A 15069-nucleotide genomic window follows, 5' to 3' on the forward strand; every position below is an offset into this window, starting at 1 on the left:
GAGAGAGAGAGAGAGAGAGAGAGAGAGCTTAAAATACTTCCCTTAAGATTATGTTTTCTTATTGACTAATTCTTTCGGTTTTCTCCTCATTATCATCATCATCTGATCATCATCATCATCATCATCATCATCTCATCATTATTATCATCATCCTTGTCNTCTTATATGACGCAAATGAAATGGGTTTCCCCCTAATTTCAAATAAAAGAGTTTCTAAAAAAAGTTGATCATCTATTGAAAATTGAATATCCTCATTTGAAATATCATCTAAACTGTTCTGAGCATATATTGGTACTGCACACTGAGTTTTAACGTCTATTATATGTTTATTTATTAATTTCAGATAATCTAAATCATGAAGTAAAGAGTTATTAAACTTCCATATGCCTTTTCCTTTCTTAAATTCGTTGAATTTTATTGCTATACATGGTATGGAATGATCAGAACGATAGCCTGGATCAATATTTGATTTTTGTATACATGATATAAAGTTTTCAGAAATTAAAAAATAATCTAATCTTGCTTGCTTTATTGAATTTGACCTCCTCCATGTGTATCTTTTACTTTCTGGGTGTTGTTCTCTATAAATATCAACAAGTCCAAGTTCATTTATCATCTCTAAGACTCTTTCTCTTGCCTTAGGGTTGTTAACTTGTCTGTAATTGTTACAATCTAATTCTGGGTTCAAAACTAAATTAAAATCCCCGCAAATAATAAAAGATTCGTTACTGATTTCTAATACAACATCTACATGTTTTATAATAAAAGCTCGGTGTATCCGAGTTGGGTCCATATATGTTAATAAGTGTACATCTTTTTTCAGCTGTAAAAATGTCTACAGCTAGAAAGTTTCTATCTAAGTCTTTCTTCTCTTTGATAACCTTGGCTTCAATATTATTATTGAATAATACTGCTACCCCCTGGAATTAGAGTTAAAAGAGCTAAAGTAACCAGTGTATCCCCATTCTGATCTGATCATAGTTTCTATTTCTGCTGTAAAATGTGTATCCTGTATACAATAAATGTTAAAGTAATGCTTCTAAAGTCTGCAAATACATCTTTACGCTTATTTCTATCCCCCAAGCCCTGACAGTTGGCAGTTAGTATTTTGATCCTTTCCATATATACACAGTATTGCTGACACTGCTTACCTGTCTGATACATGTAGCTTCTCGGCACAACAGGGAGGATAAAGAGAAAGAAGTCATAAGCAGAAAAAAGAGATAGATAATAGTAAAATGTCATGTGAAAATGTGGTCAATTGGTAGCGACCACCAATCAAAGCATACACCGGCGCAAAAAATTACAATACGAGAAGCACCTACCGGAAGTAGGTATAGTGTGAATAGTATGTAAAAACAATTTAGGTCTCATTTTCCGGAAAAGAAAAAATACCAATAAATCTGAACAAGTTGCCCTCATTTAGATACTTAATATTAAATTGTACTTCATACAATATAGTAACAGAGTACTGAGAATATGTCACCTGTATTATAACAGGCGTTTTTACCTATAGAAGCTGCAAAAATCTGCCAGAGGTATAGGTGGAATAATAATTTTAAAAATCATACTGAGTATACATGTATATTATAAGCAAACTTAATGCCATCTATCTCAGAGATAACAAACATCATTGCTGTTTGACTCATGAAAAGATATCATTTCAAAATATTTTATTTAAATCAATTGATTCAATAGGAATTGGGCAACAGGCTATGCCTATACAAGCCCTCTCCCTTGGGTTACATACATTTCAAATAACATAATTATAATTTAGACATTAACATATTAGCACTGGCTTGGAACATTAAATAGTACTTAATACTTAATAGTCTCTATAAAAGGATATCAATAAGAACAGATACAAAGATTCGGTAATCTGATGTTTATAATATATATATATAGAGAGAGAGAGAGGGGGGGGGGGGGGAGAGAATTGACCATTACATTTACCAGTGATAAACAATAACAAAGTCTCGAGGCATATACTGTAATATAAGTAATATGTAACTGTGTTTAATGCTACCATATTCAGTGACAATAACTTTTTCAATAAATCATACAATAATATATGTATACGTAAGTATACTTAATAACGGTTGACTAATCTATGCATAGAATACAGTAGCACTCCTTAAAGGAAAGAAATATAGACACCAAGTAGGCACACATTCACTCGCGAAAATATCACATCAAGAATATGTACAGAATTAAGAAGACGCGTCTATCATATCTTTACCCGGTCGATAAGGCATAAAGCCAACGTCACGATCGACCTGGTTAGCTAAAGTTAGCGTCATTCTCAGGATACTGTTTTGTGAGCTTCGTGTCGTGAAAGTCTTCTTCTTTTCCCGTTCTTTAGCTCCACAAAAAGTTTTCCGTCAACACTATAAGAATTTTGGACACAGTCCAGCCGGACAGCTTCGCTAAGTCTCTGTTGGTTTGTCTTTGTCAAGTCCTCTGATACTGTCATACCCGATCCTTTCAGAATCCTCCTGGCCCTGATGATCTCGTGTTTCTTCCTACGGTGGGTGAGTTTAACAATCACAGCTCTCCTCCTTGTGTTGTCGAACCTCCCCAGCCTATGGGCGATGTCGATGTCCTCTGGTCGTAAGGGCACTTTCAGCTGATTGTTAGCAAAGTCAACCACTTTCTTCACACAGTCCTCAACGGATTCTTTAATTGACGGGTCATGGAGACCGGCTATTCTGATCGAATTCTTCCGACCGTGCTGTTCAAGGTCATTTTATTTGATTTCAAAGTCGTTTACGATACCTTCTGAATCGGATTCTCTCTGTTCCAGTCCACTGATCCTCTCCTTTAGATCTTCGTTTTCTGTCTCTATTGTATTAATCCTCCATTTGAGGGTGTTCACAAGGTCCTCGTTTTCCCTATGAATTTCTGTTTGTAGTTCCTCTTTCATCTTCATAATGACCGTGTCCATGTATTCCTTTGTGACAGAGTTCTCCATCTTTATCGATAGTTCCTCCAGTCTGTCAGAAACACTAACAGTCACAGACTTCTTAGGAAGACCCATGCTGACAGGTGACGAATGTACAACAGTCTAAGTTACACAGATCTATATAGCAAAATAGGGATCAGAATACCGCCGTGAGTGGTGGTCACCACCTGTAGTGCTAGTCCATTGTCATATCAAAGCACGCTCTAAAAGTAACTTTTCCTAATACCGATGACACCTCGTAAGGCAGGTACGGAGTGGGAGTACCTTCTTATGCATCCATACTAAAAATTAGCTGGAATTATTTTCAAGAAACGACAAAATAGACGAAATTTGTCGGAGCATTGTTTTGCCGTCCACCACAGGTATGCATGACCGGAAATATATTATATAAGTTATTATTTTAATATTTTAGTGATCTTTAATTGAGTTAACCAGTGAACACTCTTACACCCTGAACACTGAAACAGACTATAACGCGGACAATATACATGGAACCGAAAGTAGGACACGCACTCACACACTTTGCTTACCAGACTATCCGGTGTTCCCTTCTATTAGACATTTCGAATTTCTCATTTTGAGGCAGACCTAGCACGGAGCCAGAGACGGACACTGAGAGTAGTTAATTCAGGGAACATCTCAAAATATTTTTTCATTTCATCTGTATTAAGGATTGATGTCTCCCTGCTTGCGACAAAACAATAGAGAATTATCTGTTTGTGTTCCTTACCTACAGTTTCATTCGGTGTCAGAATTATACAACAGAGGCCCCGGGTGAGATCCTTAGTGGAGACATTGAAATATCAATTACCACGGTTACATACTTGCCGCAGCGAGCCACGAAAATAGACTATAACGACTGTGGTCACCGGTCACATACTATTGTATAATGTGTTTCCTTATGATGTTACCTATTCGCTTACATGTAGTCACGCGCATGGGCGTGTACACACTCTGACATACCCTACAGGGCGTTTCTAGGATATTTGAAAGAGGGGGCGTAGAATCCAATCTTTGGACGTTTTCTTTGCTAAAAAACATAAAATAATTGTGAAATGCACTAATGTAACGGTTCCTGACTTGGAGCATGTCTATTTTATATTACGATAGTTTTTGTTTTGTTGGGTTTTTTTTAAAAGGGGGGGGGGGGGCGTACGCCCATTACACCCTCACCTGGACCCGCCCCTGCCCTATACGCTACGTTCCATATCAAATTACTTTTGAGATGACCCCTGTATTTGCTTGTCTAGGTCTCTGTCTCCTTGCTCTGATGGGGCTGACGGCGGCAAAGTACCTCACTTCCGGTCCAGAATTGGTGATGCTTCACAATAAGTGTTAGGTTAAGGCATTATTAGGCATAAGAGTCGTCTCACAAAAACTAGACAGTTAATATATATAGGATAGACGGCTCTTTATCTAATCTATCCCCCTCTTCTACTCTTTACTCCACACTTTATCCCTTCTACTCTTTTTCCTTTCTGTTCTTCGTCTGCTGGATAACCGATACATCCGGTAGTGAAGCGGATGTAAAACCTATCAATCAATCAATCAATCAATCCGTGCTAGGTCTACCCCGAAATGAGAAAGGTCTATTACTCCAATCTCTGCGAGGAGGTGTAGGAGTCTTATCTAGAGGTATACTAGATCTATAAGGGATGTGTCGCCCTCGCGAGCCAGACACATACTGACTCACATATCGGGGTGATCAGCTTAACAGGAAGTTAGTAAGGAAGAACAGGCGGGAAATTGAAGCATGCAATATGTGTTTCCGGTCCATCAAATTACTGTCGAAAGTCCAGGTCAGTGTCAGACATTTACATAACAACACAGGACAATGTCAAGGTCACTTGTCTTTACAACAGTACGTAGGTAGGTTACGTGCATATACATGCATATATATGTACAAAGTACACTGGGTTACATAAACATCTAGTTTTGTAAATGTAGTGTTTTATAATAATGTAAATTTCATTATCAATGTTACTATACTCATTTTCATGTGACCATGTTCCAAAAATAAATGATTCTTTGTTGACTGTAAATAGAATTAAATGCATTTCTAAAAGGATTTCCAGACTGTGTAGAAAATTTCGAACTTCTTGACATTCCCACAGTATATGAACAATTGTTTCTCTCTCTGAGTTGCAGTGTACACAAAGGGCTTGTAACTAGGTTTGCCTAAAATAAATATGGATTTGTTGTCAGAATATTATGAAGAATTCTATATTTGTTATTTTAAAAGGTAAAGAAAAAATATTCTCCCAAGCAGATTCATCAAAATCAAAATGTTCTGTCCATTTTTTCCTACCTGTTGGAATTTCTTTATTCTTTGATATAATTTTATACAGTGTTTTTGATAAATAATTCCATGTTTAGCGAAATAAAAGGGAGAAGAAGTTCTGTATTCTGAATCCTGTGTATTTCAATATAAGTTCTTATACATCGTAGTATTAATAATACCTTGAAATTTAAGAAAATCTGTAAATATATTATATTTCCTTGTGAATTCCTGATAAGAGAAGAAAGTGAGAGAGCTTACATCTTTAAACAATAAACATGTCATTTACTACTCTTACACCTTTAGAATACCAGTCTTTAATAATATTAAGATCTGTGTTGAAAAGACCATTGAATATAACTTGCCACTTGCTAGAACTTTGAAAAGATCTTCTGAGCCATCCTAATTTTAGAGCATCTATAAAATATTGAGTGTTAAACATTTTTAACTATAAAGATATATGGTGCAATCGGGTCACCTTGTCGGCAGCCGCGCTTGACCTTGAAGAATGTTGATATATTACCACCCTGATTTATATCCGAATTTACATTACAGTGAAACGTTTTTACCCATTTCCTAATACTATCCTCAAACCCATAAATAGTAAGCGGTTTATATATAAATTTCCATGAAACAGAATCAAATGCCTTTTCAAAATCCATCATACTTCTGTAAAATTCATCACATCATAAATAAGTGTTTTCTCCTATATACCGCCCTGCTAAAAATCCTGTTTGATCTTTATCTATGAGTTTCCCTAAAACTGTTTTTGTCCTATTTGCTATTACATCTGAAGCTATTTTATAAACATTATTCAAAAGAGGTAAAGGCCGCCAATTTTTAATAAAATGTCGAGATTACCCCTTTTGGTATGTTCATTTCTGTCATAACCTTAATTCAGTGATCTAACTACGAAAGTACCTAATTGTCTTCAAAAACATTTAAAGGAGTCTGTGGTAAATCCATCAGAGCTGGGACTTTTGTTATTTTTCATGTTACTCATAGTTTTCTCTGCTTATTCTATTGTAATAAAAACCTTCTTTTTTATTCGAAATCATCCTATTTTGTAACATTGCAATGACTAAGGAAGTCTGTTAGATTAATATCTGTTAATCTATCAGAATCATCATAAAAAAAATCGTAAAATCCTTTAGTCTCTTTCAAAATTTCATCCTGATCAGTAATAAATTCATTATTTTCCTTTTGTAGTTTTGGAATTATTTTAGAGGTATACTGTCTATTTTCTAAACTAAATAAGTAGATTGCAGGTTTCTCCCCTTCCTCTACCCATCTGGCTCTAGATATAATTATGCTCCCCTTTATTTTGTGTAACCTAATTGCTTCAAGTTCTCTTTTCATGTCAGTCAAATCTTCTAAGTTAATATTGCCACTATCTTTCAATTCCTGTATAGGTTTTTTTCAGATTATCTTCTCTAATATTTCGCTGGTTTTTTATATAGGTTGAGTAAGATATTGTTTTCCCCCTTATTTCAATCAAAAAAAACTAAAAAAAAACTAATCATCAATTGAGTGAGAATGTTATCTGAATTATATACAGGAACACAATAAACCAACATACGTTCTACACCACAGCAAGTAAACAGGCAAACCGGTAGTGTATTAGTAATATTTAGACTCTATAGCTGGACTCAACCTAAGTAAAAAAGTAATTACTGAAAGATAATAACCGTTGATTTTTGTTAATCACTACAAAATAACATTTTATAAAACGCATTTTTTTTAAATGTGACATTGCTACTATGCGAGAAAGAAAAGTAGTCGATATATATAATGAGATCATATACAGTAGACTACTAGGTCTAGGCTTATCTACCTCACCTGGGACACATTTGCGTATTCGGTTGAAACGGTTGAACCGGTTGTTACGGCACGATTTCTCACCCCAACACGATTTCTCACCCACAATTCGTGCCGGGTGAGAAAACGTGTCACCTATGCCCATATGTTTTACTCGATTTCTCACTCGGGTGAGAAAGCGTGCAGGGTTGGGAAATCGTGTTGCGAACGCAGCACTTTTAGCAAGATGTCTCAACCGGGCGAGGAATCGTGTCTGGGTGAGAAATCGTGCTGTAACAACCGGTTGAACCTGTAGTTTTTAAGATACTGTGACAAACACCATTGTCAACAATAATTTGTTAAGGGGCTCCGCAGTGAGCTCATGCCATTAAAATAAGTAAACCCAAATTAATGGGAAATAGGACAAGGACACAGTCAAATACATTTTAAAACTGTACTCCACAAATTAAAGATAAACATTTACAAGTATACAGGTACATGTACCTGTATAAGACAGTACTATTCTATGCCATATAAAACAGAGTGTCAAAATCACGCCCGTACGCTTCAAAACCCAAGCTCTGTCTGACCAAACAAAGGAACACAGCTCACCAAGAAAACTGTCACATCGCATTGGCCACTTGACTCACACTCTCTAACACACGGCACAATGTACTGCACTACGCAATCCATGACAATTCGGCAATATTAGATAAGACCTTTCTTCCAACACACTCTATGAATAGAACAGGTATCCGGACCGGCTGTACATGTACGTGAGGTGGCTAAAAGTAGATCACCCCACCTGGACAACAGTACAAGTGCATGCATACAAGTAAACAAGCCATTCACTCATAGATACAAATAAGATTAAAGCGTAACTTCGTGACAATGCCCCCTGCTGAGATAGAAATGTGTCCTCAAATAAAGTACACTTTAAAAAGAAGTTGAATTTAGTAGCATAATATCACAATATGGAAACTATATATTAAATCAGTAATAAAGTCTTATTTTCCTGAAAAAGAAATCCTGAAATAGAAAAGAAAGTCACCTTCCACTTTGTCTGTTCGCAGTCCATTTGTGTATCTTCAATCCTTTGAAACCACAGATCACAGCAGAAAATCCAAATGTCCACAATACCATCGTCTTGAATTGCTCTCATCTGTCGTTCAAGTCCTTTCCATCCGCGTCCAGAGAATGTACACAGGAAAACCGATCCAGGGCAACGGCAATCCTTGGTGGACGTTTCCTGCGAGCACAAACCTCGCAAGCCCTGCATCACTGCTCAACGTCTTTTCTTAGTCGTCCACACCAGTAATATCTGGTCCTAACTTTGCCTGGTGTCTTGGCAATACCCAGATGGCCTGAAGTCTCCGAGTTGTGGAGCTCTCCGAGAACAACTTTGCGTAAGGCCTCTGGCAGCACTATCTGTCACTGTGCGGAGAGATCATCGTCACTTTCGAATCGTCTATAGAGAACACCGTATCTGAGAAACAAAACGTCCGAGCGAGACCAGTAATGTTTCACACCTGGGGTTTGATCAGTAATGTCGTCCCATGAAGGTCTTTGTCCACTCTCTTTCCAACCTACAACTACACTTATAATCTTGTCTTTCCCCTGCAACTGTTTCGATCTATCTACTGACATCACTCTATCAGCCTGTTCCGCATGCTCGTCAGTATGATCGGAAAGATTCTCAGTCGATCTATCGGGAGGTGTGACATGACTCAATGCTGCAACGTCATAGACACCATGAACTGCGTACTTTGCATCAGCGTTTTCGCAATATGAACATGATGTCGTCGCGCAAGGCCTCCTGGAGAGAGCATCAGCATGCATGACTCTTCCCCCTCCGATGGTCGATCGAGAAGATTTCACAAGTGCTAGCACCTCTCGTCTGGTCACAGTACGATCTTTCGGGTCTGCTCAGGTCACGCCGAGCCCTTGGTTTACATACTTCCAAGAAGGCGGTGGCTTAGGGTCAATCGCGAGAGTATGCTTTTCCGGGTAATATATATACTCGTTATGTATACTTTTACGAGTATACTACTTTGCGATTCCTGACACTTTGGCGCTTGATATCCGCGCTGATATGAGTGTCCCCTCGTTGGGCTTCGAGGCAGGCGGGGACACAGACAGTGAACTAATTAATAAACATACATGGGTAATGAAAAAAACACAGAAAAACACCCTACAACTACCACATTCCCACAATTCATCATCATATCGTCAACCACTAGTGTAAAAACTGCAGCAACATTGTCTCCTCTTCTGTTGAGGAAGGGTATAAAAGGAATAGCTGGGGACGTAAAGTCCGTCAAACCTTTGGGATCTGGCGATCTCCTAATCGAAGTTTTTTGGAGGTATCAGTGTTATAGTGAAAGCACATCTATCACTAAACAGCAGCAAGGGGGTAATCAGATGCCCCGCCCTGCGCAATGACGCTGATACCGCCATACTGGAGTACTTCCAGGAGGAGGAGATCCCAGTCTCTGAGGTGCGACGGATTTTGTCCAAGAAGAACAACAAGTTGGTTCCAACAGACACGTTTGTACTGACCATTGCTACCCCATCACTACCTTCGGCCGTAGTGATTGGTTACCAAAGGTGCAGTGTCTCCGTCTACATCCCTAATCCATTAAGATGCCGTAACTGCCAGAAGTACGGACATCATGAAAAAAGATGTAGGCGGAAGACCGTTTGCCAGTACTGTGGTCGTGAAGGTCATGAGGACCAAAGCGACTGTGATATTGCCAACCTGCGTTGTGTTAATTGTGAGGGAAAGCATGCTGCTTCGTCTCGAGACTGTCTTGCCTGGAATCGCGAGAGAGAGATATTGCGGGTCAAATATACCCGAAATGTCTCCTTTCCTGAGGCTAGAAGGATAGTGGAGAGCACGGACGTGGCTGCTCCCTCATATGCACAAGTGACGAAAGTCCGGTCGCCGGTTGACAATGTCGCAGTCAAGGATGCTTCGGTTCAAGTATCTGCAGACATACCTGCCTGGGGCTCACAAGTCCAAGACATGTCTGGCCAACAGAACTTGAAAATCCTCACGGGAGACCCATCCCGTTTCACGACTATACGAAAACCAACCAAAAACAACAAACAGTCAAAAGAAGCATCACCATCAAAACCAGCATCTTCATCAAAACCAGCATCTTCATCAAAACCTGCACCACTCACATCTGTTGCACCACCATCAAAATCAGCACCACCATCAAAAACACCTTCCTCTTCGGGAGAAAACCCTCCACAGGTTGGCCCATCTAGGGCACATGTGCGTTCGCAGCGATCTCGCTCACTCACATCTGTTCCTCGATCCCAAATGAGGCCACAGGCAACATCACCAACCTACAGACCTAGAAGAAGAAAAAATAGCGAGGGCAAATCTGATGGACCCGATCTGAATGTCACCTTTGGCAAAGGATCAGAGGACCCGACAAACCGGTTCAATGTCCTACTAGGTTTCGATGATGAGATGGAGACGAATGCCTCAGCGCTTCGTGCTTCGACTCCATCGAAATCCAGGCAAAATAGCGAAAAATAAATAATACAATTATCCAATGGAACATCCGCGGATTAAAGGCAAATATAGAAGAATTTCAGAATCTATCAAAAGAATTTAGACCCGCCATTTTTTGTCTACAAGGAATCATGCTCAAAAACCCAATCACGCTTAGAAATTTCTCACTCTACACTTATATTCCAACTATAGTTAGCAGAGCAGCAGGTTGCGCAGCGGTAGCTGTCCATAAAAATATTCCTCACAGAATGATCAAGTTAAACACAAATTTACAGGCTGTTGCTGTCTGTGCAACATTACACAGACAAATAACCGTCTGTTCAATTTATCTCCCTCCGAGTATTGTTTTCACTTGTGAGCAACTCAATAATCTCGTCTCCCAGCTCCCAACACCATTCATAATCCTCGGTGATTTTAATGGTCATAATAGCCTGTGGGGCTCTCCCAACACAGACGAGAGAGGAAGACGTATTGAGGAATTTATAGATAAAAACAACTTGTGCCTTTTTAACAACAATACCCCTACTTATTTACACCCTGCTACAGGCTCTCGTACCCACATTGATCTATCATTATGCCATCCATCCATTTTACTTGACTATGACTGGAGGGTAAATGATGATCTTTGTGGGAGTGACCACTTCCCAATTTTTCTTAAGAATATTGGGACTCCTCTTGATGATCCTCTACCTCGATGGAATATGCACAAAGCAGATTGGGCCCAATTCCAACACATGTGCATTGAAAAACTAACCATAGACAATTTTACTAACCTCGACGACCCTATCAAAACTTTTACTGAAACACTCACTTCTATTGCCCAAAAGACAATTCCAAAATCCGCTCCAAAACCTACGAAGTTCCTTTTATCTGAAGAATCTTTTAAAACACGCAGTAATCGGGCAGCTGCTCTAAGACGCTACTTCAATTGCCCAACTGCTTCAAACTACAGTGAATTTAAAATTTGGCGGGCAAAGGCTCGGCGATCAATTAAAATTGACAAAAGAAACAGCTGGAGAGAATATGTATCCAAGATATCATCAAACACGTCCTCAAAAAAAGTATGGGATATGATTCGGAAAATAAGTGGGAAAAAGAAAAAGGCAACATCCTCCTACCTCATTAATAAAAACTTATTATTTTCGTCTATGACTGAAATTGCTGATGCATTTGCAAAAAACATAGCTAAAAACTCATCCCCTTTAAACCACTAACCGAAAATTCCAGTCTTTAAAAAAAAGAGAGAGAAAAGAAACGGCTCAATTTCAAATCATCAAACAAAGAAAGTTATAATGAACAATTTACCCTACCAGAACTTGTTGATTCGCTTAGAAAATCACAGGACACTGCTTCAGGTCCTGATGATATTCCATATCAATTTCTAAAGCACTTACCGGACTCGTCACTAACATGCCTTCTTTACATATTCAACCAAGGTTACGCTTCCGGAAAGATTCCCGATTCGTGAAAGAACTCCACAATTATTCCTATCCCAAAACTGGGAAAGGATGTTACTGGCCCAAACAACTATCGTCCTATCTCTCTGACTAGTTGTGTATGTAAAGCTTTAGAACGAATGATAAACACTAGACTGGTTTGGTTTCTTGAGGCCAACGATATAATATCCCCTCTTCAAAGTGGTTTTAGAAATAGAAGAGGGACAAATGACCATCTCATCAGATTAGAGACGTTCATTCGAGAGGCTTTCGCCAAGAAGGAACACCTTGTCGCCGTGTTCTTTGATCTTGAGAAAGCCTATGATACTACATGGCAGTATGGCATCATGAAAGATCTTCACGACCTTGGCGTACGTGGAAACCTTCCCAATTTTATATCTAATTACTTATCAGATAGACACTTCAAAGTCCGTGTTGGTTCAACTTTTTCTGAAACGTCTAAACAGGAAATGGGAGTCCCACAGGGTGGAATCTTATCAGTCACACTGTTTGGTCTTAAAATCAATGATATAGTCAAATGTCTTGGTCAATCAACAGAAGGGTCGGTATTTGTGGATGACTTCTTGATCTGTTACAGATCTAAGAACATGCACACGATAGAACGACAACTTCAACAGAGTTTAAACAAACTACAAAATTGGGCAGACGAAAACGGCTTCAAATTCTCTAAATCCAAAACTATGTGCATGCATTTCTGTCAAAAACGCCGACTAACGTGTTTGAGAAACAAAATGAACTCATTTCCTGTCTAATTGGGGATTCTCAGATAGATCTGAGGTCAGTGTTTAATGAAGTTCTTGAAACCAGTTTGTTAAGGGCCTCGCGCAGTGGGCTCATGCCATTAAAATAAGTAAACCCAAATTAATGGGAAATAGGACGAGGACACAGTCAAATACACTGTACTCCACAAATTAAAGATAAACATTTACAAGTATACAGGTACATGTACCTGTATAAGACAGTACTATTCTATGCCATATAAAACAGAGTGTCAAAAACACGTCCGTACGCTTCAAAACCCAAGCTCTGTCTGACCAAACAAAGGAACACTGCTCACCAAGAAAACTGTCACATCGCATTGGCCACTTGACTCACACTCTCTAACACACGGCACAATGTACTGCACTTCGCAATCCATGACAATTCGGCAATATTAGATAAGACCTTTCGTCCAACACACTCTATGAATAGACATTTTTCATTTTGAGGCAGACCTACCACGGAGCCAGAGACGGACACTGAAAGTAGTAAAATCAGGGAACATCTCAAAATTATTTTTCATTTCATCTGTATTAAGGATTTCTGTCCGCTGCTTGCGGCAAAACACTAGAGAACGATCTTTTAGTGTTCCTTGCCTGCAGTAACATCCCCTGATTTTCATTACATGTACAACTGATAAACTTCTCTTGGCTGATCTCACCTTACTGGGTTTTTTTCAGGAAAGATGTTTTTTAAATTACGGTTTATACTGCATGAAAACAAAGACTCGGTGCAAGCTAGAGATGAACGCAGTAGTATAGAAATCCGAAAATTCACTCCCCTGAAATGATCCCTAGAACAGTCTTCTAAGAATATCATAAAAAGATATTTACGCTACGTTTCATATACAATTATTTTTGAAATTACCACTGCATTTGCTTGTCTGGGTCTCTCTCTCCACGCTCCGTGCTAGGTCTACCCCAAAATGAGAAAGGTCAAACCGGTCGTTCCACTGTTGTTCGTTTATTAAATAAGGTCGGAACTAGCAATCTGATGCTGCTTTCAGGCGAGCCTTGACAAAGCTTTGCATAAACATTTGCAGGTCCGCCAGGATTTATACCCGAAATTGTTACATTTATAAACGGTCAAACCGGTTGTTCCGCATAAACGAACAGTCCCCATGTACACGGACCGGCTGTACAGGTAAGGTGGCTAAAAACAGATCGACGCACCTGGACAACAGTACAAGTGCATGCATACAAGTAAACAAGCCATTCCCTCATCTTAGGTAAGACATCAATGGAAAGCCTGTGGCTTGTAATGATGTTATTTATCTGCTTAAAGTGTAACTTCGTGACAATACGTTATATCATTCAGTGGACGGATGAAAGTCGGGCATAATATTCTTGATACATTGTTTTTTATTCTCTGAAACTGTGCATGTTTAGCTCTGCTTAGAGAACGGTCCAACTGCGTTCGTTTATGGTGGAATATTTCTGCACCACAGTGCACACGTTCCGTTTCAACCGGGATACGCGAATGTAGCACAGTACACTAAAACCAGTGAAACGTAACTTTCACCTACCTGTGTTCTACTTGGAATCGGAATCACACGGCATACATCCCATATACAGAAAAAGTTCAGAACCAACACGAAGTTATCGGTAACCGGGGAAACTTCCCGGAGAAGTCTACTACCGATAATCACAGTTATTAGAAATAACCCTTTCCTGCTCGTCTGAAGTTATCATTTGTGTAAAGGGGTATCATATCCAAGTCTACGCTTTCTGTCGTCCTTGAGAATAATAAACAGTTTTCCATCAACACCGTGTTTGAACGCCTCAGTCTGGGCTGCTTTATAAGCATACTATTCCCGGTAGGACTTCCCCTTTTCTGTTAAATTTCCCCTTGGTCCGCTGAAACTCCCCCTTTCCGCTGAAACTTCGCCTTTCTGCTGAAACTTCCCCTTTCCGCTGAAACTTCCCCTTTTCGCTGAAACTTCCCCCCAGGCACAACGGTCACCTTTACCTGTACACCGATCGACTGACCGACCATGCCTGACAGCTGTAGCGACAGTGAGCGCCTGTCAGTCTATTAATAGATCTGGTGAGAAAGACCGGTTTACCTGTGACGATACCTTACCGTTGTTCAAGCCAGTCAGTTAAAAACAATGCTCCGAATTTTGTGTATTTATAATGACATATCAGACATCGATGTGTTTCGATGATTACTATGTATATATTATATCTAAGTGCGATTAACCAACATTGAAAAGCGTTTGTACTCATGAAGTTTATTGTTTGCGATTCTTGTGTAAACAGCTGAGTACGGAATGTTTTGCTGTGACTAT

The 15069-nt window shown here is 39.2% G+C and overlaps 2 protein-coding genes across 3 annotated transcripts in view; one reads left to right on the plus strand and one right to left on the minus strand.

Annotated features, from left to right (window-relative positions):
- Window positions 1-15060, minus strand: part of LOC110445176 (NXPE family member 4-like) — a 30111-nt gene extending 15051 nt beyond the window's left edge. For both annotated transcript variants that reach the window (XM_021489647.1, XM_021489646.1), the window contains exon 1: window positions 14305-15060. The gene's annotated coding sequence lies outside the window, so the exon portion shown is untranslated. The remainder of the gene's footprint in view (window positions 1-14304) is intronic.
- LOC110445137 lies at window positions 8875-10587 on the plus strand. The gene is made up of 3 exons (XM_021489557.1): window positions 8875-9044; window positions 9441-10020; window positions 10297-10587. Exons 1-3 carry the CDS (start codon window positions 8875-8877, stop codon window positions 10585-10587), a joined length of 1041 nt encoding a protein of 346 aa, XP_021345232.1.
- Window positions 15061-15069: the final 9 nt, after the last annotated feature.

This window comes from Mizuhopecten yessoensis, unplaced genomic scaffold (genome assembly GCF_002113885.1).
Source record: "Mizuhopecten yessoensis strain PY_sf001 unplaced genomic scaffold, ASM211388v2 scaffold2091, whole genome shotgun sequence".
NCBI lineage: Eukaryota > Metazoa > Mollusca > Bivalvia > Pectinida > Pectinidae > Mizuhopecten > Mizuhopecten yessoensis.